This window comes from Mustela putorius, unplaced genomic scaffold (genome assembly GCF_011764305.1).
Source record: "Mustela putorius furo isolate JIRA1106 unplaced genomic scaffold, ASM1176430v1.1 tig00003845_pilon_pilon_pilon, whole genome shotgun sequence".
NCBI lineage: Eukaryota > Metazoa > Chordata > Mammalia > Carnivora > Mustelidae > Mustela > Mustela putorius.
In genome coordinates this window covers 48,873,841-48,901,199 of record NW_025421998.1, presented here as the reverse complement: position 1 = coordinate 48,901,199, position 27,359 = coordinate 48,873,841, and the positions used below count along the sequence as shown (strand labels likewise).

Below are 27,359 nucleotides of genomic sequence, written 5' to 3'. Positions count from 1 at the left end.
GAAACGATGGGGAATTGCAGAGGCAGCCAAGGATCTCTGCACCCGTCGAGCAGCCATGGACCGACCCAGAACTTCTGAAAAAGAATTTAAATATTGTCTGTGTCTAAATATGGAAAAAAGCTGCATAGGGGGGTGGAGAACGTGGAAGAGAAATTTAATTCCCCCCTTTGATTTTCTCCATTGGGTTTTTCCTTGCCAGGCTGCTCCAATGGGAGTCTCTCGCTGCCGCCTCCTGTAGCTCCTCCTCCCGGCCTGGCCAATGACACGCGGGCGGGCGGCGACTGTCGCTGGGTTTGCAGCGACAGACCTCCCGGCTCGCCCGAGCTCGCCAGCTGCTCGCCAGCTTGCGGGAGGGAGGAGAGAATTCGAACGCTTCCGCGCTTGGCTACTCAGCGTCCTGGTCTCGAGTTGCCCCACTGCGGTTGGCATTCCTAACACACATAGATAGTTTCTTTTTAATACCGCCAAAGAAACAGAATCATCTTCAAGCTGGCGGGAGCAATGGTTCATATAACGAAAGGCGAGCTGACCCAGGAAGAAAAGGAGCTGCTAGAAGTCATCGGGAAAGGTATGGGTGCTGGGCTGCAACGGGGCGCTGCCTGCCTGGTCTGGGGGCGTGGCGGAGCCCTGGAGGCGCTGCTGGCCGGGCTGACCCTCCGGCGAGGTTTTGCGAGGTTGGTGGCCTCGCACCAGGAAATAGCATTTCCCTCGGTGGTCTGGGACCGGTTGCGGGGGCGGAGAGGAGGGGAGCAAGAAGCAGTGCTGGGACAAGAGCCGAGGTTGCAGGGGTTCGTCTCCCAAACCAGCTTTTGGAAAGATACACATATACAGGCCCCAACTCAGGTTATAACGAGCGACCTCGGCGTGTGGGTCCCACGATGCGCATTCTTCAAAACTCTCAACGTGATTTTGATCACCGTCAGTCTTGGCGACGGTGGCCTCAGGTTCTTAGAAGGGTGTCTAAAGGGCCCTTTCGACTTCCGGAGACCGAAAGATCTGGATCCCATAGTTGTCCCCGCCCCCGCCTGGGGGTGGAGGGAACTCCTGTGGAGAAGGGTTCTTTATAAGGACACAGAACTAGGTCTGTAATTTACCACATGGAGGGTTCTGCGTCCGGGCCTCCCCGGCTTCTTTTCAGAAGCCCCCAGCCTCCGCAGGAACCCTCAGGGAAGCGAAGAGGTTGGCTAGGCGTCCGCAGCCTTCGGCGCACTTAAGCACAGCTTGATCTTCTCCCCGCTCTCTTCAGCTCCTTCCCTTCCACTCTCCCAACGCCTATCCCACTTCCGCCTCTTCGGGTCTTGGGCAGGGAAGTGTAGGCCGCCGGGACGAGCCAGAAGCCATGTTTCTCCTTCAGTCCCCGAGTGGATGTCCCAGAGGAGTTCCCTGCTGAGTCCTGTTACCTGGCAGGTGCCAAGCGCGTGACTACGTGGCTTCTCCTGCACAGTCACCGCTCGGGGATGGGCAGGGGGGGACTGTGGACAGAGTTAAGGTGGTTGGTCCGGGATGAGAATGCCATATCTGTCCTGGAATGGCACAGAGGCTTTATTGCGGGGCTTCCCAGTTTCCAGTCCTCTTTCTTTTAAGCAGTCAGGCTCAAAGAGTAAGGCAGATTTATTCTTCATACTGACAAGGGAAGTCTAAATGTAAAAGAGAAAAAAAGTCGGATTTGAACACGACAGGTGCTGATGAGCTGAGCCCACCTCATCTGATCTCAACAATTTTAAGTAAGTCACAGCTACATTTATCATAAGTGGTCTTTGCCTAGAACTCTGGGACATGGACTTGGTGCTTTTGTTGTTTGTTCTGCACAGTTCTGGCCGAACTTTTTGGCAAGGCAATTTTTTGTTCTTCCCGTCTCTGGGTAATTTCTCCGTTCCCTCTTTGGTTTTGGGATTCAGTTCAGCGAACATGTGAGCCCCAGCTGTGTGCCAGGTACTGTGCTGGAAGAAGGAAACAGGATCCACTCAGAATCCACCAGGAATGGACATTCTGCTTTTAAACAGTCCGGCACTATCAGTTTTTCAAATTATAAACAATTGAGCAGTTTTATAAAGTGGGTTTTTGGAAGAGATGGGGGGAAGGAATCCTTGGATATTTCCTTAGGTATACACAAGTTTTTATTTTAAAGATCATATAAAAGAATTAATGTCAAATTTAGTCTGGGTAGTGCTGTGATGTTTCTGGGTCCACATTGTACATCAGGTTGCATTCGTGCTGAGACAGTGTGGTTCACCAATTTCGTTGGCCCAACCAGTGAGAAAACAACTGAGATGGACTCAGTCTGTGATACAGTCTTGTCAAGTGAAGGTCCTTGGGCCATCACTGTACTCTCAAAGAAAAATAATGGGAGATGTGAGAAAATAATGACTAGTCAGCCTTTATTGAATGTTGGTGTGAGCCAGGTATGAGCTCTTGATGAGCTAGGAATTATTTTTAAGCAACAGCATGATGAGAGACTACATGGGGTGGTTCACCATGCAGGTCTAATTTGGAATCCTACCATGATCATATGCTGGTGATGTGGCCTTGGGCAAGTTACTGTCCTGAGCTTCTCCTTGGTACTGACTTCATAACATTGTTGGGAGGATCAAATGAATTAGTGGCTATAAAGCATTGAAAGTGCTATTTGTCTTATCTATTACTGTGGTAATACAGTGATCTCCAATTTATAGACGCAGAAACTGAGGAACTGAGAAGTTAGATAACTTGTCCAGTGTCACACGGGAAATAAGTGGCAAAGCAGAAATCTCATTTGGCTTATAGTCCTAGAAATACAGTGGACTTGAAAACTAATTAAACAGGAGCTCCTGGGTGGTTCATACAGTTATCTGCCTTCAGCTCACATCATGATCCCAGAGTTCTGGGATCGAGTTCCACATTGGGCTCTCTGCTCAGCAGGGAGCCTGCTTCTCCCTCTCCCTCTGCCTGGCAATACACCTACTTGTGATCTCTTTCTTCCTATCAAATAAGTAAGAAAAATCTTAAAAAAAAAAAAAAAAGAAAGAAAGAAAGAAAGAAAACTAAAGAAAAAGTGAAACCAGAACCATATCTGTCCATACCATATTCACTTCTAGAGGCAATTTAATATCAGCAACAACAGTATCATCTGTCAAGTTAAATTCACTTTAATTTTCAAATGTTACTGATTTTGTAGTTTTGTGTACATTTGATTTGTGAAATACATTTTGGTTTAGAGTTGAATGAAGGTCCTATGCAAAGTTTGTATTTATACTTATAAGAAATATATTTTTTTAAGTAGGTGGATAGAGTTCCTAATTTTTTCCCCCATTGATATATTTCTCAACTTTGGGAGGTACTAGATCAGTCAGCACTAGTACTTGGAACTGACAATAAACTTTCATTCAAGTGTGACCTGTCATTTTGGCCAATCCAAAATAAACTCAGCATATGACTGAATATCTCTCTTTGGCCAGTCAGTACCTTTCAGAAGTTAAGTAGACTGTGAGTGAGACTTAACAATTTAGAGAATACTGCACATTGCTCCTGGACACTTTTAGAAAAATTTCTTCTTCAGGTGACTTCATATGCTAGGTATCTTACAGATTGTATATTTGTTAGAAATACCAAGAAGTTCCAGTTAAAACTGAGAAGCTCTTACATATATACCATTCATATCATAGTTAATGATGGCATCCATTCGATGACATTTAAGAACAGAAAATTGGAATCACTGAAGCACATCCAGTGGGCTTATATTACATGTACATTGACCCATTCTTCTAAGTTCTGATATCTTTTTTCTTGAGCACTGAGAAAGCACTATTTCAAAATAAATTAAACTTTCCTTAAGGGTATAAACCAGAAGATCTTCCATTACTTGTTTAGTACCTGAAATCTCTGGGATTGTGGGCTTAATGAGAAAGTAATGAATTTATTACTTTTTTTTCATTATTTACATAATGAAAAATTATGAAATGGGCTTGGACAATAAGGTTTATTTTACCAACAAATTGCAGTAAAAAGCCCGATAAGTGGTACATATTTTAAGTGTATTCTAAATCTTCTATAATTTTCTAGTGAATGTCATTAATTAAGGAATTAAATTAATTAAATTAGGAAAATAAAATTAGAAATCATCACAAGTTTTTCTTCTTTGGGTATTTTGCTCATCTGTTTTCTAAAATCTGGAAGCCCAAACAGTTTGAGAAAAAAAATTTCATCCTGGTCCCTGCATTTTAAAAAGTGAAGTGGAGCTTTGCGCAGTGGCAGTATCGTAGCCAATGAGGTTTATCCGAGGCGCCATTATTGCTAATTATTTTTTTATTTTTTATTTTTTATTTTTTTTTAAAGATTTTATTTATTTATTTGACAGAGAGAAATCACAAGTAGACGGAGATGCAGGCAGAGAGAGAGAGAGGGAAGCAGGCTCCCTGCTGAGCAGAGAGCCCGATGCGGGACTCGATCCCAGGACCCTGAGATCATGACCTGAGCCGAAGGCAGCAGCTTAACCCACTGAGCCACCCAGGCGCCCCCATTATTGCTAATTAAAAAGTGAAGTGGAAATCAGTGGTATATGTGTTCATCTCTCATCTTTATTTACTTACATTGAATTGCTTCCTGACAAGACAGATTTAACTTAGACTGTTGGCCATGGGGCTAAACACTTTATAGAATTATCGACCTATTTTCTTGCATGAGCCTAATGTTTGTGATTGTAATCCCCACCCTCCCCTAACATGGAACGTGCTTTGACATGCTCACAGTCCCTGTAGTATTCTCCCTTTCCTGCATAAACATCTCCTAATCAGATGGGAAATCACTTCATTCATTTCTCACTGGATAATGGAAATCAGCCAAAGCATCTTCCTGAAGTAAAATTGGGTGGCCAGAGTTTTTGTTCTATTTTAATTCCTTTCTAAAGATGTTGGAGAAAGTCTCTGTTGAGAAGGCCAGGGATGAATAATGTTCCATGTAGAACTTGCTCATAAGCTTGAGGGCTTTCCCCCATTCATCCTGTAGTCCTTCAGCCAGTGATACAAACTGCCCTCCGATGGAGTAGAGGGTCAGAAAAATGCACTATTTACGTGATAGCTGCTGTCAGAATCCAGGGATTTGTAGATCATTCACTTGACACATTACCCCAGCAGAGCTATTTCTCTGTCAGTCTAGGAGATATTTCTCTGTCCATTCCCTGTTCATGTGAGGCAACCAGATGACTTGCCTAAGGAGCAGGTCAGGGAGAGAGAAAAATGCTAATCTTTATTTTGCATTCCACATTTAACCTGGAAAACTAGCAGAAGTTAGCACATTCTTAAACTGTAATTTTCAGTTGAAGGAGAGAAAAAACTCCCAGTTGTGGGATGTTCCTATTCTTTTATATCCTTGTGAAGGAGAGGTTTGTCTCATTCTTTCTTCCTGAGAACATTCTAATTTCATTGTTCTTTTCCCCATCAAACCAGAAATTTTATGGCAGAACAAGTAGCTGACTATTATTAACGATGATAATAGCAACATTCTTGCAACTACTTGCTTATGTCAGTATGCCTCACAGAAGACTGGAAAAACTTGACAGTTGTGGCCCAACTATAGCTTATTTCCAAATTTACAAACGGCTAACCTTCAGGTTTATGTTCGAGGACATTCAGTATGACAGTCTGAGTAATAACCATAGGCACTTTTCTATGGAACTGGGCTACAAAGAAATGTTTACCTAAGCATTTCTTTTTTTTCTTTTCTTTTCTTTCTTTCTTTCTTTCTTTTTTTTTTTAATCTAAGCATTTCTAAACCAAGAATTCTATTATAAGTATGCTGCCATCAAGTCACAGGGCCTGGTGATGGCAGAGTATAGAGATCCTGATTGTATTTTGAACTCCAGTTATTACACGAACTGGAATTTAAGCTTTAGATTGCGGGTTGGACTAGATGCCCTTTAAGATTTCAGTAGTAAGAGTCTCATGTTTTGTGGTTATTGTATCACTGCCAAAAGGAAAATATGGCCAATTTAATATACTCTAAGGTCAGTGGAAGTAAAAACACGGTGGAACTATTTTCGTGTCTATAAATCTGTTCTTCTGTCTAATTACTCGGTGGAAAAAATGCTGTTATGTTGATGCTTTATTTCTTAACAGTCTAACCAGACTAGTTTTAGTTTTACATATAACCCTTTAACATTTGTTTTCGTGATGTTAGATTTTTTTTGTTGTAATGATAACCTTATTTTTCATTTCCTTCCTTCTTTCCTTCTTTTCTTCTTTCCTCCCTACTTCCCTTCCTCCTTCCCTTCCTTCCTTCCTTATTTTTCTTTTCTAAAGGTACGGTCCAAGAAGCTGGAACACTATTAGCCAGCAAGAACGTCCGCGTCAACTGTTTGGATGAGGTAAGATTTAAAAAGTTGAATAAAGTGCTTTACTTTTTATAAGAGTGGATAATACCTAAAATGTAATATTCACAGTTGTTTGCTAGCATTTGTGCTTAAGTTATACTAATCTCTAAGCCAAAGTGAGCAGACAGGTTACAAAGACAAGCATGTAAAAACATGTTTAATTTTATTAGTCAAGTCCACATTAAACCACATCATATCATTTCTTATAAAGAGTGAGAAACACTGGACTTCTCTGTACTAATGAATTAGGTGTAAATTGACATCACACACTGGAGAAAATTTTAGAATATGTGTCATTTTTAAATATGCATACTTTTGATACAGCAGTTCTAAACTCAACTTCCTAGAATAACTGCTCTTCAAAATAACTTTCTGCATTGATGGTGGTGTCTTTCCTGGCCGGTCCGATATCGGCCATTAACCACATGTGGCTAGTGTCTTCTTTATTTTATAGTGTGTCTCTAGTGTTAGAAAGTAAGCTGAACAATACTTGCTCATGCAAAAGAGGAAGGGGTTTTACTGACCCTCTACTTAGAAATAGGTACCAAAATTAACATCAGACAAAATAAAGTTTAAAGCAAAAAATAAAAAAAAATTTTGTTAAATGACTTTCTCATCGATTAAATTAATAATTAATAACCTACCAAGAATATTGTAGCTTTAAGCCTTCACTTACAAGCTTATAAGCTTTGAAGTACATAAAGAAAAAGAGAATTCAAAGGAGAAATTTGTAAGACCACAGTAACGCCTTTAAGAAACCACCAGATTAAATAGCAAAAAAGTAATTTAGGGAACAAAAAATTTGGGTAACTAATTGACAGTCAATGCACTGTGTGTAACTTGGACAAAAATAGTACATTGTCTTTTACATGGAACACTGATAAAAATTAGTCTATGTATTATGCTATTTTATAAAGGCAATTTTAGCTAATTTCAAAGAAATTCACCTAATGCAGTAGAATACACTGAAAATACACAAAAATATGATCCAAATAATAAAACGACCTGAAATTTTTATTTTAATTCTAAGTAATTCTTGGGTTAAAGAAGGACTAGAGGTAGTAATTGTCTGCAATTTAGAACTGTAAGCAAACTTATCAAAAGTTCCTGTTTATCAAAAGCTGGATTATATGGCCAAAGTGATAGAAGAAATTTTGCAGCATTTATTGTTATACTTTCAATCTGTGTGGTGTTGTGAGCTTTTAATTTGAAATCTTTAATAAAGCTTAGGCTATCCTCAGAGAGCAGAGGAAATGAACCCGTGAACGTGAATGTTTGAAAAAGCCATCAGGCCCAAGCAACAAAAGGAAAACTGAAAACTAAAATTTTTATGCTTCACAGTATGCCATGAAAAAAGTGAAAAGATAATCCACAGATTGGTTTTACAGATCATATCTGATAAGGGACTTCTAACTGGAAGCTATTACAAATTCTACAACTCAATAATAAAAAGACAAATAACACATTAAAAAATGGGCAAAGGTTCTGACTAGGTACTGCTCCAAAAAGATATTCAGATGACCAATATGCACGTGAAAAAGTGCTGAATATTAGCTATGAGGGAACTACAGCGAGGTACCACCTCACACTCCCTGGGATGGCTATAAAGACAATGAAAATGAAAAGCAAATGGAAAAATGCTCAATATTAGCTGCCCTCAACACTCAGCGGGGCACCTGCCTCTCGCTTTCCCTCTCCCTCTGCCTGCTACTCCGCCTGCTTGTGCGCTCTCTCTCTCTCTCTCTCTCCCCCCCCCTCTGTCAAATAAATAAATAAAATTCAAAACAAGACAAAAAAACCTTAGAAGAATGGGGATCAAGCCAAGGAGATTCTTGGGGATCCTGGGGACAGTTTTGGCTTCCTTGATATTCCTTGAAGGTAATACTTCTCTCACCACTTGCATTCTCTTTCCCTGGAGGTTTTTTCCACTAGTCATTTAAATCCTTTGTGTAGCCATTCCCTTTAGGAAAGGGATTTGTCCAAAGCCACCTGCCTAGACATTTCTTAACTCTCCTTTTTCAACTAATAATCTCTTCTTGCTCTCTGCCATTCTGTTTCCCTCTTTTCGATGTTCTTTCTCTAGAGCACTTGAACCACCTGTCCTGTCACCTCAACTAAAATTTGAATGTCAGGGACTTAGTCTGGAGGAGCATGGAATTAGTTCATTGCTACCCACAGCACATAAACCTGTGACGGATATATATTAGGCACTCAGGAAATATTTGCTGAATGAATGAAAGCTTTAGGTAATGATAGAGAATTATAACATAATAGGCTAATATTGATAAATTCTTCGATTTAAGAATCATGGGGGAGAAGCTTCAGTTCTTTTTCGGTCATTAATATCTAAAGAATTTTAGCTGCTTGTTTTTCAAGCAGTTCAGTTAAGCAGACTTCTTCCAGAGTTGCCTTTGGGAAATGACAGGGAAGTGGGGAATTTTACTTTTGATGTTTCAAGTGATTCGAATATGCTGTAGATTATAAGACTCATCCAGATTTCAGAAATAGTAAAAAAAAAAAAGGAAGGGGGTGGAGATCGGTGATAATTTGTAAGATTCTAATATTTGCGAAGGACAACTCAGTTTCAGAGATGTTAAAATATAACTGATGAATTACATGTAACACTGTGATAACATTTTATGAAACCTTATTTCCCCTTTCGTGATTTGAGTTGGGATGGACATTAGGTATTATTTTTTTCTAACTGATAATAGCTTGTTTCATTTTTATAACTAGAAGATGACATTTTCAATTTAATTTATTTTGAACATGGGCATATTCTTTTCTATATCTAGTAGATTGATAGTATTTTAAATTATCCAATTCCTTTTATACTGGAATACATAAAAATACTAGAAAGACTAGAAAATTTGTAGGATGGTAGCTGCTTTATATCTGTTTGGAACATCAAAATTTATTAATGTCACTTCCTTATTTTCTTTGCCCTTTGAGATGTTTCCATAAAGAACAGTCTGTACTATAACTCAGATAATGCATAGTAAAAATTACATTCAAAATTTGTAATTCTTTTTGTTCTTATGATTCAAAATTGAACTAAGAAAGTGTATGAGATATCCTCTTACTTGGAAAGCTTCTATACATTTCATAATACACATTATGTTGTATACCTGAAATTAATACAACATTGTATGTAAATTATACCTCAGTAAAAAAAAAAAAAAAAGAAAAAGAAAAAAAGAAAAGCTTAATATAAATGATCAGTTAGCACATGTTTGGCTTCTGTTTCCCAGGATCAAACAGCCCAGCACTGACAGCTGATATGGGAAAAAGATACACAGCTTTATAGACATGACAAAGATAACAAGTTCAGAGATTGCACAGAAAATGATATGATTGGGTTTGCTCATTGCCCCTTTAAAAAGCTCTCATGGATTGCCTCTGAAAAACCAGTCCCTGTTAAGACTGCTGGTAAATAAGAAAGAGCAAAAAGAAAGAAAATTAAAAAAAAAAAAAAGAGGAAACAGGATCAGGAATCTGGGAGGCAGGCAGATTAAGTGGACGGAAGTGATCAACACAGAGGACAGTTAAAACACAAGCAGACATAAACAGGTGAGGACACTTTGCAATGTAACCTCCCCAAATTTTGCACATCTTCTTAGTTCTTAAGCATCTTTTCTCATTGTGTTGAATGCTGCTTTAGATTTTTTAAATATATAGAACAGTATATATATGTCCTATATTATATTTACGTGTCCTATATTATATATAGGACAGTATTATAGTGTTAGGCTTATTCATTCAGTCTTTCCTTGTAGGATGGGGTTGGGGTGTGATTGACTGCCCATCTGCCTGTACTGTGTCCTTCCCCACCTCACAGGTTAATGCCAGCTTCTTGTGTCCAGGTTATAGCATCCTTTGGGGGCTATCACCCTAGCCATGTTCTGAATACATTTTGCCTCACTCAAAAGGTAATAACCGGATAGTTCATTCCCACTTCTCAAAGCTGAGAGAGAGAGAGAGAGAGTGTGTGTGTGTGTGTGTAATGAGATCCTGATTACCCTCACCTTCCTGAGCCACTCCCAACCTTGAAATACCTCATTCTTGTAGATACTCCCAACAAAGGAAGTCTTAACATTATAATCTTATCAATGTTTTATTGTTCTCAAGAAACAATGAGGACTCCTACTGGGATGTCTTCTGGAGAGCCTCTTGAAAGGTCCCAGCCTTCCTATAATTCTCTCACCAGTAACCCTTCAAGAATATTGGTTGGGCGCCTGGATGACTCAAGTCAGTTAAGTGTCTGCCTTCTGCTCAGTCCTCGTATCCCTGGGGCATCAGGCTCCATGCTCTGCCTGGAGTCTGCTTCTCCTCTGCCTGCTGCTCCCCCTGCTTGTGTTCTCTCTTACTCTCCCTTTCTGACAAATAAGTAAAATCTCAAAAAAAAAAAAAAATACTGCTAGCTTCTGTTCATAATAATAGTGTGGGATCATAAAGAACAATTCAAAGCATGTTAGTATTCGGAGGTTTACGAGATTGTGTTTTGGAGAGGTTTTTATCAAAAACAGCTTTGATATGCCAGCATTTTTTGCTTATCCTGGTTTACTTGAGAACAACTTGTTCATTTATCTACCAAATAGTATCAGATTCCCAGAACAAATAAAGCTGGATGTTTCACTGGATATGCACAAAGCATATGGAGACTAAACAGTGGAGTGTAAATACTTACAACCATTTCTCGGTATTTATACATTCAGTCATGTATGTGATCAAATCATACATATTCAAAATGTACATGTGGTTTGGGGATCATTGTTTTTAAAATGATACCATGGAAATAGACATTTGCTGCATCTTGTTTTTCTCATTGTCAGTAATTCGTGGAACTCTCTCCAGTTCTCTAGATACAGATTCGCTCCTGTCCCTGGCTTCATGGCATTCCATGTTGTGGATATAACATACTCCATTCAGCTTTCTCTTTGATAGGCATTCTAATTGTTTTGTGTTTGTTTATTGGTTTTTAAAAATATCTCTGCATTCGGGCACCTGGGTGGCTCAGTGGGTTAAGCTTTTGCCTTCGGCTTGGGTCAAGGTCTCAGGGTCTTGGGATCAAGGCCTGCATCGGGCTCTCTGCTCTCTGGAGAGCCTGCTTCCCCCTCTCTCTCTGCCTGCCTCTCTGCCTACTTGTGATCTCTCTCTCTCTCTGTCAAATAAATAAATAAAATCTTAAAAAAAAATTCTGCATTCGTATTTGTTGGCTCATTTGTTTTCCTAGGAACTAAGTGTGAGATGAGAGCCCAGATGATCTAGGTTTGGTACTTGCCTGGCCATTTTACTGCTGCTTATGTGAGGGTGAGCAAGTCTTCTCTGAATCTGTCTGCTAAACTATTAAAAAAAAAAAATTAGGTAACAAAACCATCGTTTTTCCTCAGCAGTTTATGAAAGATCCAAGTGAGGAAATGAACATAAAGTCCTTTACAAATTATAAAGGTGAATTTATTAATTCATGTTTCTTTTATGTTTTTGAATAATTGCAGGAATTGTTCATAGGGGAAGAGGTAAATAAGTAAAATTAATACTTTTTTCCTTTCTGTTGAAGAATGGAATGACTCCTCTAATGCATGCTGCCTATAAAGGGAAGCTTGATATGTGCAAATTACTTTTACGACATGGAGCTGATGTAAATTGTCATCAACATGAGCACGGATACACAGCCCTCATGTTTGCTGCGCTTTCTGGTGAAGTTTTGGCATTTATTCTAATATCTTACTATTAGTCATCCCTACAAATTTGTTATAAGTATATGCATACTTTTAAATTAAATGCTTTTTTGTTATAGTAATTTTAAGATCGGTTCTTATAGAAAAGGTAGGAATTGGTTTTTGAAGTTATAACGTATGAAATATATTTAATTTGTAATATGTTTCTTTACTTATTTAAATCATTTAATTGTACTGACGGTCTATTTTGTGTAGAGTTAGGAAGTTGAATCGATTTTCTTTCAGATTAGTTCTGTTGATGTTCTGTATCTTTGTATTATGAAGTAATCTGAGAACTTGGTTCTCTTGAGAAAATAGCTGCTATGATAGAGTTGTCTCTCTGTTTCACTGACATTTATGTACTGAATTCTGCTGATCCAATTAGAAATTTACTCTTGACAAACCATAAGTGACTCTTAATCTCACAAAACAAACTGAGGGTTGCTGGGGGGAGGGGGGTTAGGGAGAAGGGGGGTAAGGTTATGGACATTGGGGGTGGTGTGTGCTTTGGTGAGTGCTGTGGGGTGTGTGGACCTGGCGATTCACGGACCCTGTACCCCTGGGGGTAAAAATATATGTTTATAAAAAATAAAAAATTAAAAAAAAAAAATTTACTCTTACTCATGTTGCTTATGATTTGTAAATAAAGACAACCGGGAAACATTTAAAATTAAGTGGAGTTAACCATAGTTGTAGTTTTTTTTCCTAATAAACTGAGGATGTAATATAATATTCTCACACTTGAAAAGCAGTAATCTGTATTTTGATAAGCCTGGGACAGGAAAGCATGGGGGTGCTTCAATGGGCTAGCTATGTAACGCGTATTAATGAGGGCATTTGCTATGGGCAATGGGCATTGTACGTAAGTGGTGATTCACTGAATTCTACACCCGAAACTAACATTGTACTGTGTGTCAACTAGCTGGAATTTAAATAAAAACTTGGGATAAAAGGAAAGCATTTCTAAATATGATACATAAAATATACAATTAAAATAGGACAACATTGACCAATTTGATTATATATAAGTTTAACATTTCCAAATATAGAATATACCATATAGAGAGTAAAATACAAATGCAAAACTAAGGAAAATATTTATTACGTATCTCTAAGGGTCATAACACTCTATATCAGGAGTTCTCATAAATGATTTAGAAACAAGTGCTGTAATACAAAATTGTATTGGACCAAATTGAACAGAAAACACAAGAAATAGAATTGGTTCATGAGGATATGAAAGGCTTTCACCAATAAACAAAGAAATGCAGATTACAAGAATAAATGATCATTTGTCAGTTACCATATTGGCAGAGGTCAAGAAGAGAGCTAATGTCCAGCATTGGTTGTAGGGATTTCTCTGAACCATTTTGGGATATGCATATCAGCCCAACCTTGCTGGAAGTCAGCCTGGCAAAATGCAGCTAAAATATGCATGACTTTGATTCTTACGGTGTTTTCCAGGAACTGTTCTAAGGAAATCATAGTTCAAACTTGCTAAAATTAATGGAAAATGCTGGTCACTGAGTATAATTTACAATAGCAAGTATCTGTGATGATTACATTAGTAATAGAATGCAAATAGAATAAAGGCAAATGGATGTTTAGAGAGAAGAGTATAGAAAGATAGACCATCACCTGTTAAATCATTATTCCAGGGCTTATAGGTGTGAGGGTTGGAATGGATTGGTAGATACCAAGTGGAAACGTGTTTTCATTTTCTCTCTCTTTATTGTTGATATTTTTTGTTTTGACTTTAACTAAGAATTATCTGTCAGAAAAATATATTTGGTTTTGTTAGAAAAAAGTGATAATTCCTAATTCCTTCCATTTTTTAATTGCCTGAAGGCATTTTACGCAAAATGAGGTTAATTTCTATGTGGATTTTAGTGTCATTTTCCCATTTACTATAGTTATGGTTTATACTTTAGGAAAAAAAATGAAAATATTCACAAGATAGAAACCTAAAATTAAATGGGGGACAAGGGTCCAGATAAATTAGAAGGAGATATTTGAATTGTGCTACCCTTAGTATTAACCGACAGGTTACTTTTTAACATCAGGTAACAAAGACATCACATGGGTAATGTTGGAAGCCGGAGCTGAGACAGATGTTGTCAACTCTGTGGGAAGAACTGCAGCTCAGATGGCAGCCTTTGTGGGTGAGTTCATGGCAGTTTTAAATTTAAGCTTTATCTAAAGTGTCCTCCATGAAAAAATACCACTTTGCTTCTCAGAATACAAACTGTGTCATGTATGTTTATTTATTTTTTATTTTTTTAAAGATTTTATTTATTTATTTGTCAGAGAGAGAGAGCGTGCTAAGCAGGGGGAGGGGCAGGCAGATGGAAAAGCAGGTTCCGTGATGAGCAGGGAGCCCGATGAGGGTCTTCATCCTGAGATCATGACCTGAGCTGAAGGCAGATACTTAGCTGACTGAACCACCCAAGCATCTCTCTCATGTTTATTTTTAAAAATGCAAAATGTATACATTTTACTAGGTTTTGTCTAACTTAGCGAACTATGTAGTAATGCTGTGGAGATAACGAGGCTGTTTTGAATTTGTGAGATACCGAGAATAGTGGGGCCATTTGGGTTGTAGTTAAGTGCTTTGAATGAGTATATTTTATTTCTCTAAGGGAACTAGTTTACTCTAAAATCAAGAACATGAACTCTGAAGTCAATAATCGTCAGTTGAAATTCTGGCTGTACCACTCAGTACCAGGTTACTTAATCATTCTGACCTTCAGTTTCCTCATTGTAACTCGGTTCATGGTTACTGAAAGGACTAAGTGAAATATTGATGTAGGGAGCTTTACAGGTAGCACGAAAGAGATGCCATCAGTCACCGTTGCTAATAAAAATGTCAACAATGCAATTTCTTCCTAGAAAGGAACATTAATAATAATATAATATATAGCTGCCTCATTATCATCCTCATCAAGTACAGACATTTATTGTATCTGCCAGTATTTCCTGGTGTATCAGTCCTATTCCAGGACATAATAGGAAGGGTTTGGAAGAGAATGGCGTGCATATTTGGTCACTGGTATTTTGGTCCCACTGATTTGGCAGTTGATAAGAGTCCAGAGATGGACAAGCAAATATATAGACATCTGATTTATTGGGAATGCAGCCGGTGGCCTTTTTGGGACTAATAAATCATTAAACAAATACTTAATGTTCATAGTCTAGATACCAAGCATTGCTCTAGATGCTACCAAGCATCGCTCTAGTGGTGAGTGAGACAGAGGCTCTTCATGCTGTCACGGCAGTGAGAGGCTAATGGCAGAGACAAGCATTGTGGAAATATACTTCATGGGACATCTTAAGGGTTTCATAGAAGTATATCAGAGAGAGGGATCTTTTATCCTGCCCCAAGGGGGTTTCAAGAGAAATTACATTTAAGATGAAATATAGTGGGAATTAGTCTGTTAGTCTGATATTAGGAGGCAGTGACTGTGTATTTTGCCAAAAGTTGTTACTGTCTCAAAACTGCAAATAGTAGCTACCAATGATTAGGTCAGATAGTCACCGAGACACTCTGTGACAGCTCTGTCATAGCAGATATTCTCATTTTACCTCAATTTCAGGAGGATTTGAGAAAAGTATGGCCTTGCATTGTAAACTTAAGAGAATTAATATTTATCTCCTACCACAAGGGGCTCCCTGGTTCCCCCCAGCTCTCCTCTCAGTTAATGTTGAGGCTGTCAGTATAAGACTCATCTAGGATGATCTTGATTCTCCTATTTTAGTTCATGTCTGCTGCTGAATCATGACAAGATCACAGGCAAATCTCTTCCCTCCATAGACCTCCTGTTTTCTGATCTGTGCCATGAGGCCTGGCAGTTAGATCATAGGAAGTTCTGCTGAACTCTGCAGGTTTTCATTTATGTCCCTAGTGTAGGAAAACAGAGCTCAGACAGAGATTCGGGAACTTTCCTCAGTTCACAGGGCTAGAAGTGAAGGAGCCTGTTCTTTCAAAAATTAATACAGTGTTCTTTTCCTTAACACTACTGCATCCATAAAAATCTAAGGTAGAAATTGTCCACCATCCCATCCTAAAATAAGAGAAACAAGAGTGATATTTTCATTCCACTTTAATCTATATAGAGTGACTTCATAGGCAAAAATTAAACCCCTATTAGTTGACATTATATTTTCCTTTATGGTCAGTCCTTTTAAAAAGTCATTGTCCCCTTTTATAGCCCATGAGCGGAAAAGTTTATATAAATATGGGCACGTGTACAAGATCATTATCTTTTAAAAAATATCTTTCTATCTTTTAAAAAATATTTTATCTTACAAAGATACTCCTTGTGATTGTTTCCTTTCCTGACCAGTATGCTGTGGAAGTCCCTCTCATCTCAGTAGGTCTAAATTCAGTTCCTCCAACAGTTACTAATATTCCATGATCCAGGCACTCATAGTTCATTTAGCTCTCCCCATGAATAAATTGTACAGGCTTTTAAAAAGATTTTATTTATTTATTTATTTATTTATTTATTTATTTAAGAGAGCACACATGATTGCGGGGGTGGGGGGGTGGCAGAGGAACAGAGGGAGAGGGACAAACAGACCCCACTTGGAGCACAGAGCCTGACACAGGGCTCAATCCTATAACCTGAGCCAAAATCGAGAGCTCGATGCCCAACTGATTGAGCCACCTGTGTGCCCCTGTTGCACAATTTTCAAAAATCACTATAAATAATACAATGATCCTTTGATCTTACATTTTTACATGGTACTACTTTAATATGTATAAAACATATTCTCAGAAGTTAAATGGCTGAGACGCACGGTTTGTATTTTTAATTTTAGTCTAAGTCTAGATTGCTTTCCACAAGGGCATAGAAATTCACACTCCTGTGAAAATCTTCTTCAGCACTGGGTGCTTTCACTCTTGTGTTTTTGCCAATCTGATAGTTGACAAGATGGGATATTGTGAATCTGCTTTTCCCTCATTATTCATGAAATTCAGCTGCTTCTGTTGTTACTTATCTATATTTTTCTTTTCTGTGGATGACTACTCATACTCATTATGTATTTTTCCTTTGGGTTGTCTTTTCTTACTGCTTTGAGGAGATTTATGTATATTATGGATGCGACATTATGTCTATCACACGTGTTTCAGATACTCCTTATATATTTTTCTTTTGACTTTCTGGGAAATTTTGCCATAGAAACTTTATTTTTAAGTAATCATAGTTTTGTTTGTTTGATTGTTTTAAATTCCTTCCATGGTTCTTGTCTTGTCAAAAGAGTTCTTCACTGTCAGTTAACTATTCTCCTAAATTTCTTTCAGATTTTTTTTTTTTACTTTTTTTATATTTTTAAGATTTAATTTTTTTAGAGTTCATTTCCCCTGGATATTTAGTTAGTTATGATAGCACCACTTACAAAACCACTCAACATTTTCCTGCTGAAAGTGAAATACCAGTTTTGTGGTAAGTTAAATTCTCTTCTCTACTGGTATCTATTTCTGGACCCCATATTCTCTTCATGGGGCTGCTTGTTTGTCACTTGGTGTATTCATACCACGTTGTCTGATCACATTGACTTTAAAGCAAGTGTTCCCTTTACTTATTCCTCTTTCAATACATTCCTCACTCCCCTCTTTCTTTGTTTTTTTTTGTTTTGTTTTGTTTTATTTTTTATTTGTTGGTTCTTGTTGGATTTTCATTAAATGGTTATGTAATTAGTTGCAGAGACTGCATGGTATGCCTATATATTGCTTTTTGTTTCTTTTACTTATTTTTTGTTCTTTGGTCTTAACCATTAGATTCCCTCACAGCAGGTCTTTCTTAAAACTACATATTTTTCCAAGTTTATTTCTAAATAGTTGGTAGTTATTGCACATATTTTAAGAATTCCCACCACCACTTCCATGCTGTCCTTTCTAGCTGGTTATGGACAATAAGGAGAAAGTCATTGATTTGTTTTTTTGCTTGTCATTTTTACTAGAGTCTTCCTGGCTTTGTAGCTATTCAATTTCATTTATTTTCTATTTGAATTAGCTCTAGGCTTCAAAGTAAGAAGAAATAGTAATAGTGAAAATTGGCATGTCTGTTTTTTTTCTGTTTTTAATGGAAATATTTTTTTAGCTCTTCACTTTTTATAATATCGCTTTTGGTTTTGCCATTGCTGAATGCCACTCTGTCTTGTTTCAGTTTTTAGTTCTACTCTTTCTGATAGTCCATTCATTTTGGGTTTTTGGGTTTTTTGTTGGTTTGGTTTTTTTTCAGATTTTATTTAAATTCAAGTTAATTAAAATATAATGTATTATTGGCTTCAGGGGTAGAATATAGTGATTATCAGTTGCATATAACACCTAGTGCTCATCCCATCAAGGGCCCTGCTTAATGCCCATCACCCAATTACCCCATTCCCACACCTATCTCCAGTCCAGCAGCCCTCAGTTTATTCCCTATAGTTAAGAGTCTCTTGGTTTGCCTCCCTCTCTCTTTTTATCTTACTTTATTTTTCCTTCCTTTCTCCTATCTTCATCAGTTTTGTTTCTTAACATCCACATATGAGTGAAATCATATGCTAATTGTCTTTCTATGACTGACTTACTTCACTTAGCATTAATACCCTCTCTGTCCATCCAGGTCATGGCAAATGGCAAAATTTCATTCTTTTTGGTGGCTGAGGAGTATTCCATTGTCTGTATGGACCACATCTTCTCTATCCATTCAGCAGTCCATGGACATCTGGGCTCTTTCCATAGTTCGGCTGTATTGCTGCTATAAACATTGGGGTGCATGTGCCTGTTTGAATCACTATTTTTGTATCCTTTGGATAAATACCTAGTAGTGCAGCTGCTGGATGATAGAAAAGTTCTATTTTTACCTTTCTGAGGACCCTCCATGCTATTTCCCAGAGCGGCTGCACCAGTTTGCTATTATAGTCCTTCTTGATTCCTTTTTGGGTTTTGGCATTTGTCAATAATCTCTTTGCCCATCTCTTTGTTCTCAATCTTTATTATTTCATTATATTACGGTAACTACTGCTACATCTATATGTTTATAAACCCATGTACATGTGCTCTGCTCTCTAACCCAAAATCATAGTCTCTGGCTTTTAACAGGTACTCAGCTTGTGCGTATATATCATTACTGATAAACTTGATTGCATCCCTCCTCTTTTACCTCATTATTTTTATGCTTTGTTTTACTTGGTGGTTGCTGGTTGTTTTTGTTTGTGCTTGTATATTATGTGTGTGTGTGTGTGTGTGTGTGTGTGTGTGTGTTTCCTTAATGTGACTGGCCTGGTCATTTTAGAGTACATTTATTTCTTCTTTTATTAACTAGAGAGATCAATAAAGTTTTCCCATTCCACTAATGCTTACTCTCCTATTCACAACACTGCCGATTAAACCCATATTTGCCAGTTAAAAGCAAGAACAAAACTATCCCCCATGGCCCACCCGCAAGGCACTGGATTTGCCCATTTAACGGTTCCAACATGAGGAAATCCTTCCAGCTCACTTGTTTTTCCACATTCTCTGCCTCATCAGACAACACGTCTTTCCTTTCCTCCTCCACCATTGCCACCAGCTGTGGACTTGGTTGAGAGGGTTCAGTATTTTTAGTACCAAAATGTTATTTGCATGTCATCCATCATGGGTTACTTCTCTTTGACTAATCCTCACAGTCAACAAGATAATTTCTCAGTCAAGTTGCCTCCACCCATTATTCAGATGAACCGTCTCTGCCGTCCACAGTTGGTGTCTACTCCCCCTTTCTCCTTCCCCTTGCTCCATCTTCAGCTGTCTGTTCCCATTTAGATTTGGCTTACAGGACCTTCTCGCATGGTTTATAGGTTGAATATGGTTTGAAATCCATGGTAACCGAAATTCTCTTTCTCCCTGAAATGTGAGTCGTACCAGAGCTGGTTTCACGGTTCTTGGATCACTATTCTGTTCCCTCCGTCATACATAGAAGTTACTTCACACTTCACACTTTGGAAATGAGAATTTATTTTCCCTTATAATAATCATTCTGGAAGTATATTTCCATTTCAGTTTATCTTAGAAAATAAAAAATTTTACTAACATGTGATTAGTCGTGTATATGCTTACCCCAAGTAAACCAGCCGTTTCAGTTTATCTTAGAAAATAAAAAATTTTACTAACATGTGATTAGTTGTGTATATGCTTGCCCTGAGTAAACCAGCCTAGGACGGACTCAGTGACCCTATTCAGTCAGGTAGACTACAGTCTAGTGATGGTAGTACTGGCCCCAGATGCACTGCCCAAGCCCCTTGCCCAGCATTTATTTTCTGTAATAGTCATACTATTTTATTTGTATTTATTCAGAATTCATTAAATTAAACACCAGTAAAACTAAATATTGAATTGTTTCAGTTATAAACACTTAAATAGGGCGCCTGGGTGGCTCAGTGGGTTAAGCCGCTGCCTTCGGCTCAGGTCATGATCTCAGGGTCCTGGGATCGAGTCCCGCATCAGGCTCTCTGCTCAGCAGGGAGCCTGCTTCCTCCTCTCTCTCTCTGCCTGCCTCTCTGCCTACTTGTAATCTCTGTCTGTCAAATAAATAAATAAAATCTTTAAAACAATAAAATAAAATAAAATAAAATAAACAAATATAAATTAAATAAAAGTTTATGATCATTAAGTATATATCACTCTAATGTAAATTATTAGCAGATAAGTTAAAATAAAATATCAAAATAATCTAAGCTCTACCTAAAATGTAAAAAAAATTAACCCTGAAGTAAAGAAAAGGTAAAGTAATATTATGTTGTCCTTCTTACAAAGGTGTAATGTTAAGAGATCTCTAGTCTTGTGATACTGACATTGTTATGTAGCTGGTATTTTTATGTACAGATATTGCCAACTGCTCAGAGGGATTTTCCTGAGTATATTAGTAGAGAGATTGAGGAGAAAATAAGAGTAACAAACTAATTCCTTGTTTCCCCCGACTCCCTTATTTTTAGCTCATTCTCTGTCAATTTTGGTTTTTTTGTAGGAGCTATTTTATTATGTTTTTAATTGAATTTAGTTTTATTTAAATTCAATTAATTAACATATAGTGTATTATTAGTTTCAGAGGTAGAGTTCAGTGATTCATTAGTTGTATATAACACCCAGTGCCCATTACATCATGTGCCTTCCCTCATGCCCATCACCCAGTTATTCCACCCCCATGCCCTTGCAGCAGCTATTTTAGAACTTTTTTTTTTTAATATTTTATTTATTTATTTGGCACAGAGAGAGCTTGAGAGAGCAGAAGCAGGGGGAACAGCAGAGGGAGAAGCAGGCTCCCTGCTGAGCAGGAAGTCCAATGTGGGACTCGATCCCAGGACCCTGGGATCATGACCTGAGCTGAAGGTAGATGCCCAACCAACTTAGCCACCCAGGCACCCTGAACTTTTTTTTTTCTTTAATTAAATAGCATCACATACCTGTTTATCAAAGCTGGGTATAGATTGTGTTTTAAGGAAACAATATAGTTTGTCTTCATCTCTGGTTTCTTCCTGCATCATTGTAAATTCCCACAAACAGTGACCTGTGTTAATTTTGGTGCCATCATGTCATGTCCTGCTTATCATAGGGGATTTGCTTGGTTGTTTTGGCCTTTTCCTTCAGGAACGTTATGGAAATAGAGATGATTGTTTGCTAAACAGAGCACCTCATATTTTTACTGAATGCTGTTATTGTTTGGCTCCTCCCCAAGATACATATATCAGAGCTTTCTGATTAAAAAAAAAAGGGGGGGGAAAGAAAGGCAGAAAGAAAAAAAAAAAAGCCCAAAACCCCACCCTAGTGTTTCAGTACTTAAGAATGGCATTAAATACCAAAAATGTGTTTGTGATCACTACTAAAATTTCCTTTTAAATCAGGGATGTGTTCTTCTATCATTTGCTTAGTTCTTAATTCTCCATCCATTTCTCATTTCCCTTCAAAGATTTCTACTATTTTCACCTTTAAATTTCCTGGATCTGCCCTTCTGCTCTCATCTCTTCCATAATGATATCCATTTCCTCATTTTTCTCTGTTTTGAGATATTTCATCCACTTTGTCTTCAATATTATTCTTTTAGTCCTCAGTAGTAACCTGGATTACCTCTTTCAGTTTGTCTCTTGATTTTATTTTAATTTTTATTTTTTGTCTATTAATGTTAGCATTGTGAATCTTTCTGCAGTCCACAAAACTTTACATTTTGTAATTGATCTACTTAAGTGTTCTTGCTTGGTGATTATGGTTATGGTTCGGTTGTGGTTGTGGTCGATGTTGTAAGTGTACTTCCTACCAACGAGGCCGTCTGCTGGAGGCAGTGCACAAGTCTTCCATGATGCTGGCTCCCCTTGGGTACTTCACTTCTTGTCTCCTACGTAGCTGGGTCAAGCTGATAATGGTTATGAAGCAGTGAAGAGAAGGGCACTGTGTCGAACCCAGGGGTATAGAACTCTAAGTAAACTCCCAGGCAAGCAGAGCTCTCTGCCAACCTCAAGTACCAGCATCCACCCTGCAGATCACTTTGTCAGCAGGATCGAGAGATGCTCGCAGGACCATGCACAAGTGGACTGGGGCGACATTGGCCCCCCAGGGCAAATCGCTCTCCAGGAACCCCCATGCCTGGTCCCAGAACTCTCTGCTGCTGGTTGTCCTGTCTTGTGGACAGAGATCCCAAAGGAGCCTGCACCTGCCAGTGTGCCCTGAGGGTTCTGCCTGTTTGCCCAGAATGGCCACTTCCCTGCCCTAGAGAGTTAGTGGCAAGGGAGCTGGGGAGGAACAGGAAAACATGTTCAGGTCACCAAATTCCCCAGGGACAGTCTTGCTTCCCTAGGACCAGTTTTTCCTCCAGAGGTGTTACAGACAAGTGGCATAGGGATCTATAAGAAGCCATAATACAAATTCTGAGCTTAAGCCAGCGAAAGCTTTTTCCCTAATTCATTTCACAAAGAGACCAAGCTTTTCTCAAATTCATTGGGAGGGGAGATTAGTGTAATAGTAATAATAATAATAAGCTTAATGTAGAATAAATTTATATTCTGTGTAAAGAAAGCCAGATGTGATTAGGGAAGAATGGCCATCATTTCCATACGGCTGGAAGAAGAGACATTTAAACTTAATTAAAAACAAGCGACTTTGGGGACGCCTGGGTGGCTCAGTTGGTTAAGCAGCTGCCTTCGGCTCAGGTCATAATCCCAGCATCCTGGGATCGAGTCCCACATCGGGCTTCTTGCTCAGCAGGGAGCCTGCTTCTCCCTCTGCCTCTGCCTGCCATTCTGTCTGCCTGTGCTCGCTCCCCCCCCCCCGATAAATAAATAAAATCTTTAAAAAAAAAAAAAAACAAGCGACTTTTGTCAAATATTGAGGGTCGCTCACAAATTGAACTCCATTTTTTGATAATCCACATAACCTTCTTATGTACTGTGGATTCTATGTCTTTAAAAGGGGATTATGGGGATGCCTGGGTGGCTCAGTTGGCTAAGCAGCTGCCTTCGGCTCGGGTCATGATCCCAGCGTCCTGGGATCGAGTCCCACATCGGGTTCCTTGCTCAGCAGGGAGCCTGCTTCTCCCTCTGCCTCTGCCTGCCATTCTGTCTGCCTGTGCTCGCTCTCTCCCCCTCTCTCTCTCTGATAAATAAATAAAATCTTAAAAAAAAAATAAAAGGGGATTATGTCTTGGATTTCACAAAGGGTGCTTATAGATGTTCCTCAAAACATTTTACCTCTCCTTGTCCTCTTCTTCTGACTTTTCCTGAAAATTAAAGATGTTGGTTCATATTTTACTTTATGAGAAAATCATACCCTAATTAATACAAAAATTGGAAAATGTCATATTTTGAATAACAAAATAACAGATTTCCTGTTTTTCTATTAAAAGGTCAACACGACTGTGTGACGATCATCAATAATTTCTTTCCTCGCGAGAGATTGGATTATTACACTAAACCCCAGGGGCTGGATAAAGAGCCGAAACTGCCTCCAAAGTTGGCAGGCCCACTGCACAAAATTATTACTACAACCAATCTTCATCCTGTCAAGGTAATGTTGTGTTTATTGTCTTTGCTTTTTATTTAAATATTCCTTCAGCGTTGAAACTGCTCTTAATTCTATAAGATCATAGTTGCCATGGTTGGGTTTTGTGGATCTTGAGCTTGAGGTGAGGCTCTGTTGTTCAGTTGGTACAGTGAAGGGACTATTCGGTTTAAGCCTGAGAGCAGGTGAGGGGCACAGGCTAGACTGGGAGGAAAAGCCAGGCAAAGAGGTGGGTTCAGCTGAAGCCCACCTTCCACCTCACCTCATTGGAAGTTCTGGACTCTTCATGGCTCCAGAGAAGCAAGGGAGCTATTCTTTTGGATCACTCAGTTGCCGTTCTCTGAGGGCTGTCCTCAGAGAGAAAGGACAGGTTCCCAGGTAGTTCCCAAGAAGGCCACATCTGATGGATGGAGTTGGTTCCCTGGAGAAGGAGGCAGCTCTGAGCCCCTAGCAACCAACAGTCCCGGAAGCTGAGAGTGGGGATTTTGGTGGGGCACCAACAGCATCTGCCACAATAATTATTCTTCTAAGAAGTGTTCTGAAATCTCGTCCTGAGCTCATATTTTAATATTAGTAATTATTTGATGCCTTTAAGCAATACAGTTCTTCCAGTATTAGTCAAATCACACAGATTTTCAAACTTTTTAGACCAACCCAGAAGTTCATTTGGCTTACCAGAGAAACTTCAGGAGCCATTTGGAACTATTTTCACTGCTCTTTTCTTCAGAGTTTACGTATAACCTTTTTTGTTTATTTACCAAATTTTTTTTATCTTTACTTTTTATAAATCAATCCAGATGAGTATAATCTCCTCAATGAATCATTACATAAAACTCTCTGTATGCTACAGTGATGCTCTCCTTTTTCAAATTTTACTCATCTCTATCTTCATTCATGTGTAGTTTTGATAGTAATTCAGGACTGTTTGGTGAGCAAGGTGGTAAACCGGATCAAACACTGAGGTTTTCTCTTAATAAAAAATGATATTATAGATGCAGTAAATTAAATTTCCCTTCAAGTCTATTACATTGAGTCTGTGGAACATACCGGACACCATTAAAATAAGTATTATAAGTAACTCTTTTGAAGCCTAGCACTCCTTTGAAGATAGACATTCCAATTTTTTTTTTTTTAAAGATTTTATTTATTTTATTTGACAGAGAGAGAGATCACAAGTAGGCAGAGAGGCAGGCAGAGAGAGAGGGGGAAGCAGGCTCCCTGCTGAGCAGAGAGCCCGATGCGGGGCTCGATCCCAGGACACCAGGATCATGACCCGAGCCGAAGGCAGAGGCTTTAATCCACTGAGCCACCCAGGCGCCCCGACATTCCAAATTTTATGTAATGTTATTACTTTATCGATGCTTCCATTTCCACACAGACTCTGAACCTCAAGAAACAAACAAACCAACAAAATATACGTGTTCTGTGGCTTTCCACCCAAATTACTTTCCTGGGCCAGTAAGAGAGAGGACGGACTCGCAGATCCATTTTCATAAAGTAGGCTGGTAGAGCCTCTTCTGTTTTTATTTTTCAAAACTCAAATGTCCTTCCCATTCTGAAAGAACCCCCGGAGGTAACCCTTGTGATCCTAAGAGGGCAAAAAAGAAGTTCAGCCTTGAACCATTTGTTCGTATTTACGGTGGAGAGTATATGGAACTTAGAATTTAACCTTTTAAAAAATAGGTAGCCTCTTCTGTATCAGTGTTTTGTTTTGTTCTGTTCTGTTTCTTTCCCGGCATACACAAGCGAAGAGATAACGCCCGTATAGGAGCTACTTATAGCACCCTTACTCTTAGTGGTGGGGCAGGCTAGGTAGGAAGACAGGATTTTTCCTAGGGATACATTATTTCTCAATATGGAGAATGTGTGTGGATTGGGTCCTTCTTGTTCTTCTGCGGCCCAAGCATTATAGAATCTTCAGGTTTAGACTGATTTGTAGAAATTCCCTGTGTTTTTCTGATTTACTGTAATTTATGTTTATGTTTCTACCCCTTAATGTTGCAGGAATCTCAATGATTGCAATAATTGAGTCTATAGAGTAATTTTTGGATGTTTACATGGAACCTAGACTCTTGGGGTTAAATGTCCTAAGAATTATTTTATTTTATCTCTAATTGTCTATAAGAGCACCTGTTTGAGTAAATTAGAATAAGGGTATATTTATACAGGCAATAAATGGTAAAGGTATAGAAACGCAAATCGCCTACATTCTATTTTTTTTTTTACTCTTGGTCTTATAAAAGATACTATTCTATGATTCTCGTACCTTTCTCCAGACTAGACCTTGTTTTTGTAGGTATAAATGATCTATTCACTTAAAAACCTACCCCCTTGTCCCCCACACTTTAGATTAAAGTTGTACAGTGCTTTTGTGATGCCTTATTTTCGTTGCTTTAGCCCTTTCCAAGCCAGCGAGGGTCTTCCTGGGGTGTATTATAAAAAAGGAACTAACAGCCATTTTATAAAGTCAAAGGTCTTTTAAAAGCAGCACAAAAATCCTCCTCAACACATGATGCCCCTTTTCACCACAGTGCACATCACACCGCTGTATTGGCAGCGAGGGTAAGTGACTTCTGTGGCATCAGGATGTTTGTTTTCAGCAGGGACTTAGGCAGTTGTGCTGAAGCCCAAAGTACACAGGTTATAAAGGAGAAAAAGAGAGTCACAGGAAAAATAATAACAGAATTGAGCGTAGTCTCTAAGGGGTCAGGGGACGGATGTACACAAGGGATCCTGTCTTTGATTATTAACTTTCTTGGTTTGGTAATTTTTTCTTAGAGGGTATTTAAAAAATAAAAAATTCAAAATGCCACTATGTAAACATATTCTAACATTTTTGGGGGAGAGGAGCTATATCAGGCTTTTACACTTAATGGAATACATTTATTCCTCTTTGATAATTAATAATGAGATTTTCTTTATAATGGATGACTTTGTAATGCTGCAGAGATTAGAAGAAGGTAGCTAATTCAAATATTATTCTTTTGTGATTACCTGTGAAATGTTTCAGTAGGCTCATAGTAGAGCTGTGGTTATATATCATTTTTCTTTGGGTATACTAGTATATACTTTGAAGTAAATAAAGCACAACATCTTGGGGCACCTGGATGGCTTAGTTGGTTAAGTGACTGCCTTTGGTCATGATCCTGGGGTCCCAGGATCAAGTCCTGCATCAGGCTCCCTGCTCAGAAGGTAGTCTGCTTCTTCCTCTGACCCAGCCCCCTCATACTCTCTGTCTCTCATTTGCTCTCTCAAATAAATAAAATAAATAAATAAAATAAAATCTTTA

At 38.6% G+C, this 27,359-nt stretch overlaps 1 protein-coding gene and 1 pseudogene across 3 annotated transcripts in view; both read left to right on the top strand.

Annotated features, from left to right (window-relative positions):
- Positions 1-278: 278 nt before the first annotated feature.
- ANKMY2 (ankyrin repeat and MYND domain containing 2) overlaps positions 279-27,359 on the top strand; it is a 37,380-nt gene continuing 10,299 nt past the window's right edge. The window contains exons 1-5 of one of the 3 annotated variants that reach the window (XM_004743398.3): positions 279-568; positions 6,273-6,337; positions 11,901-12,039; positions 14,124-14,222; positions 23,916-24,076. In XM_004743398.3, coding sequence (XP_004743455.1) covers positions 502-568; positions 6,273-6,337; positions 11,901-12,039; positions 14,124-14,222; positions 23,916-24,076 — 531 coding nt within the window. In that variant the 5' untranslated portion in view covers positions 279-501. Of the gene's footprint in view, positions 569-1,042; positions 1,725-6,272; positions 6,338-11,508; positions 11,792-11,900; positions 12,040-14,123; positions 14,223-23,915; positions 24,077-27,359 lie in introns of those variants that run through there. The other 2 variants (XM_004743399.3, XM_045062744.1) reach the window with 2 other exon arrangements.
- Positions 4,213-4,311, top strand: LOC123387070 (annotated as a pseudogene).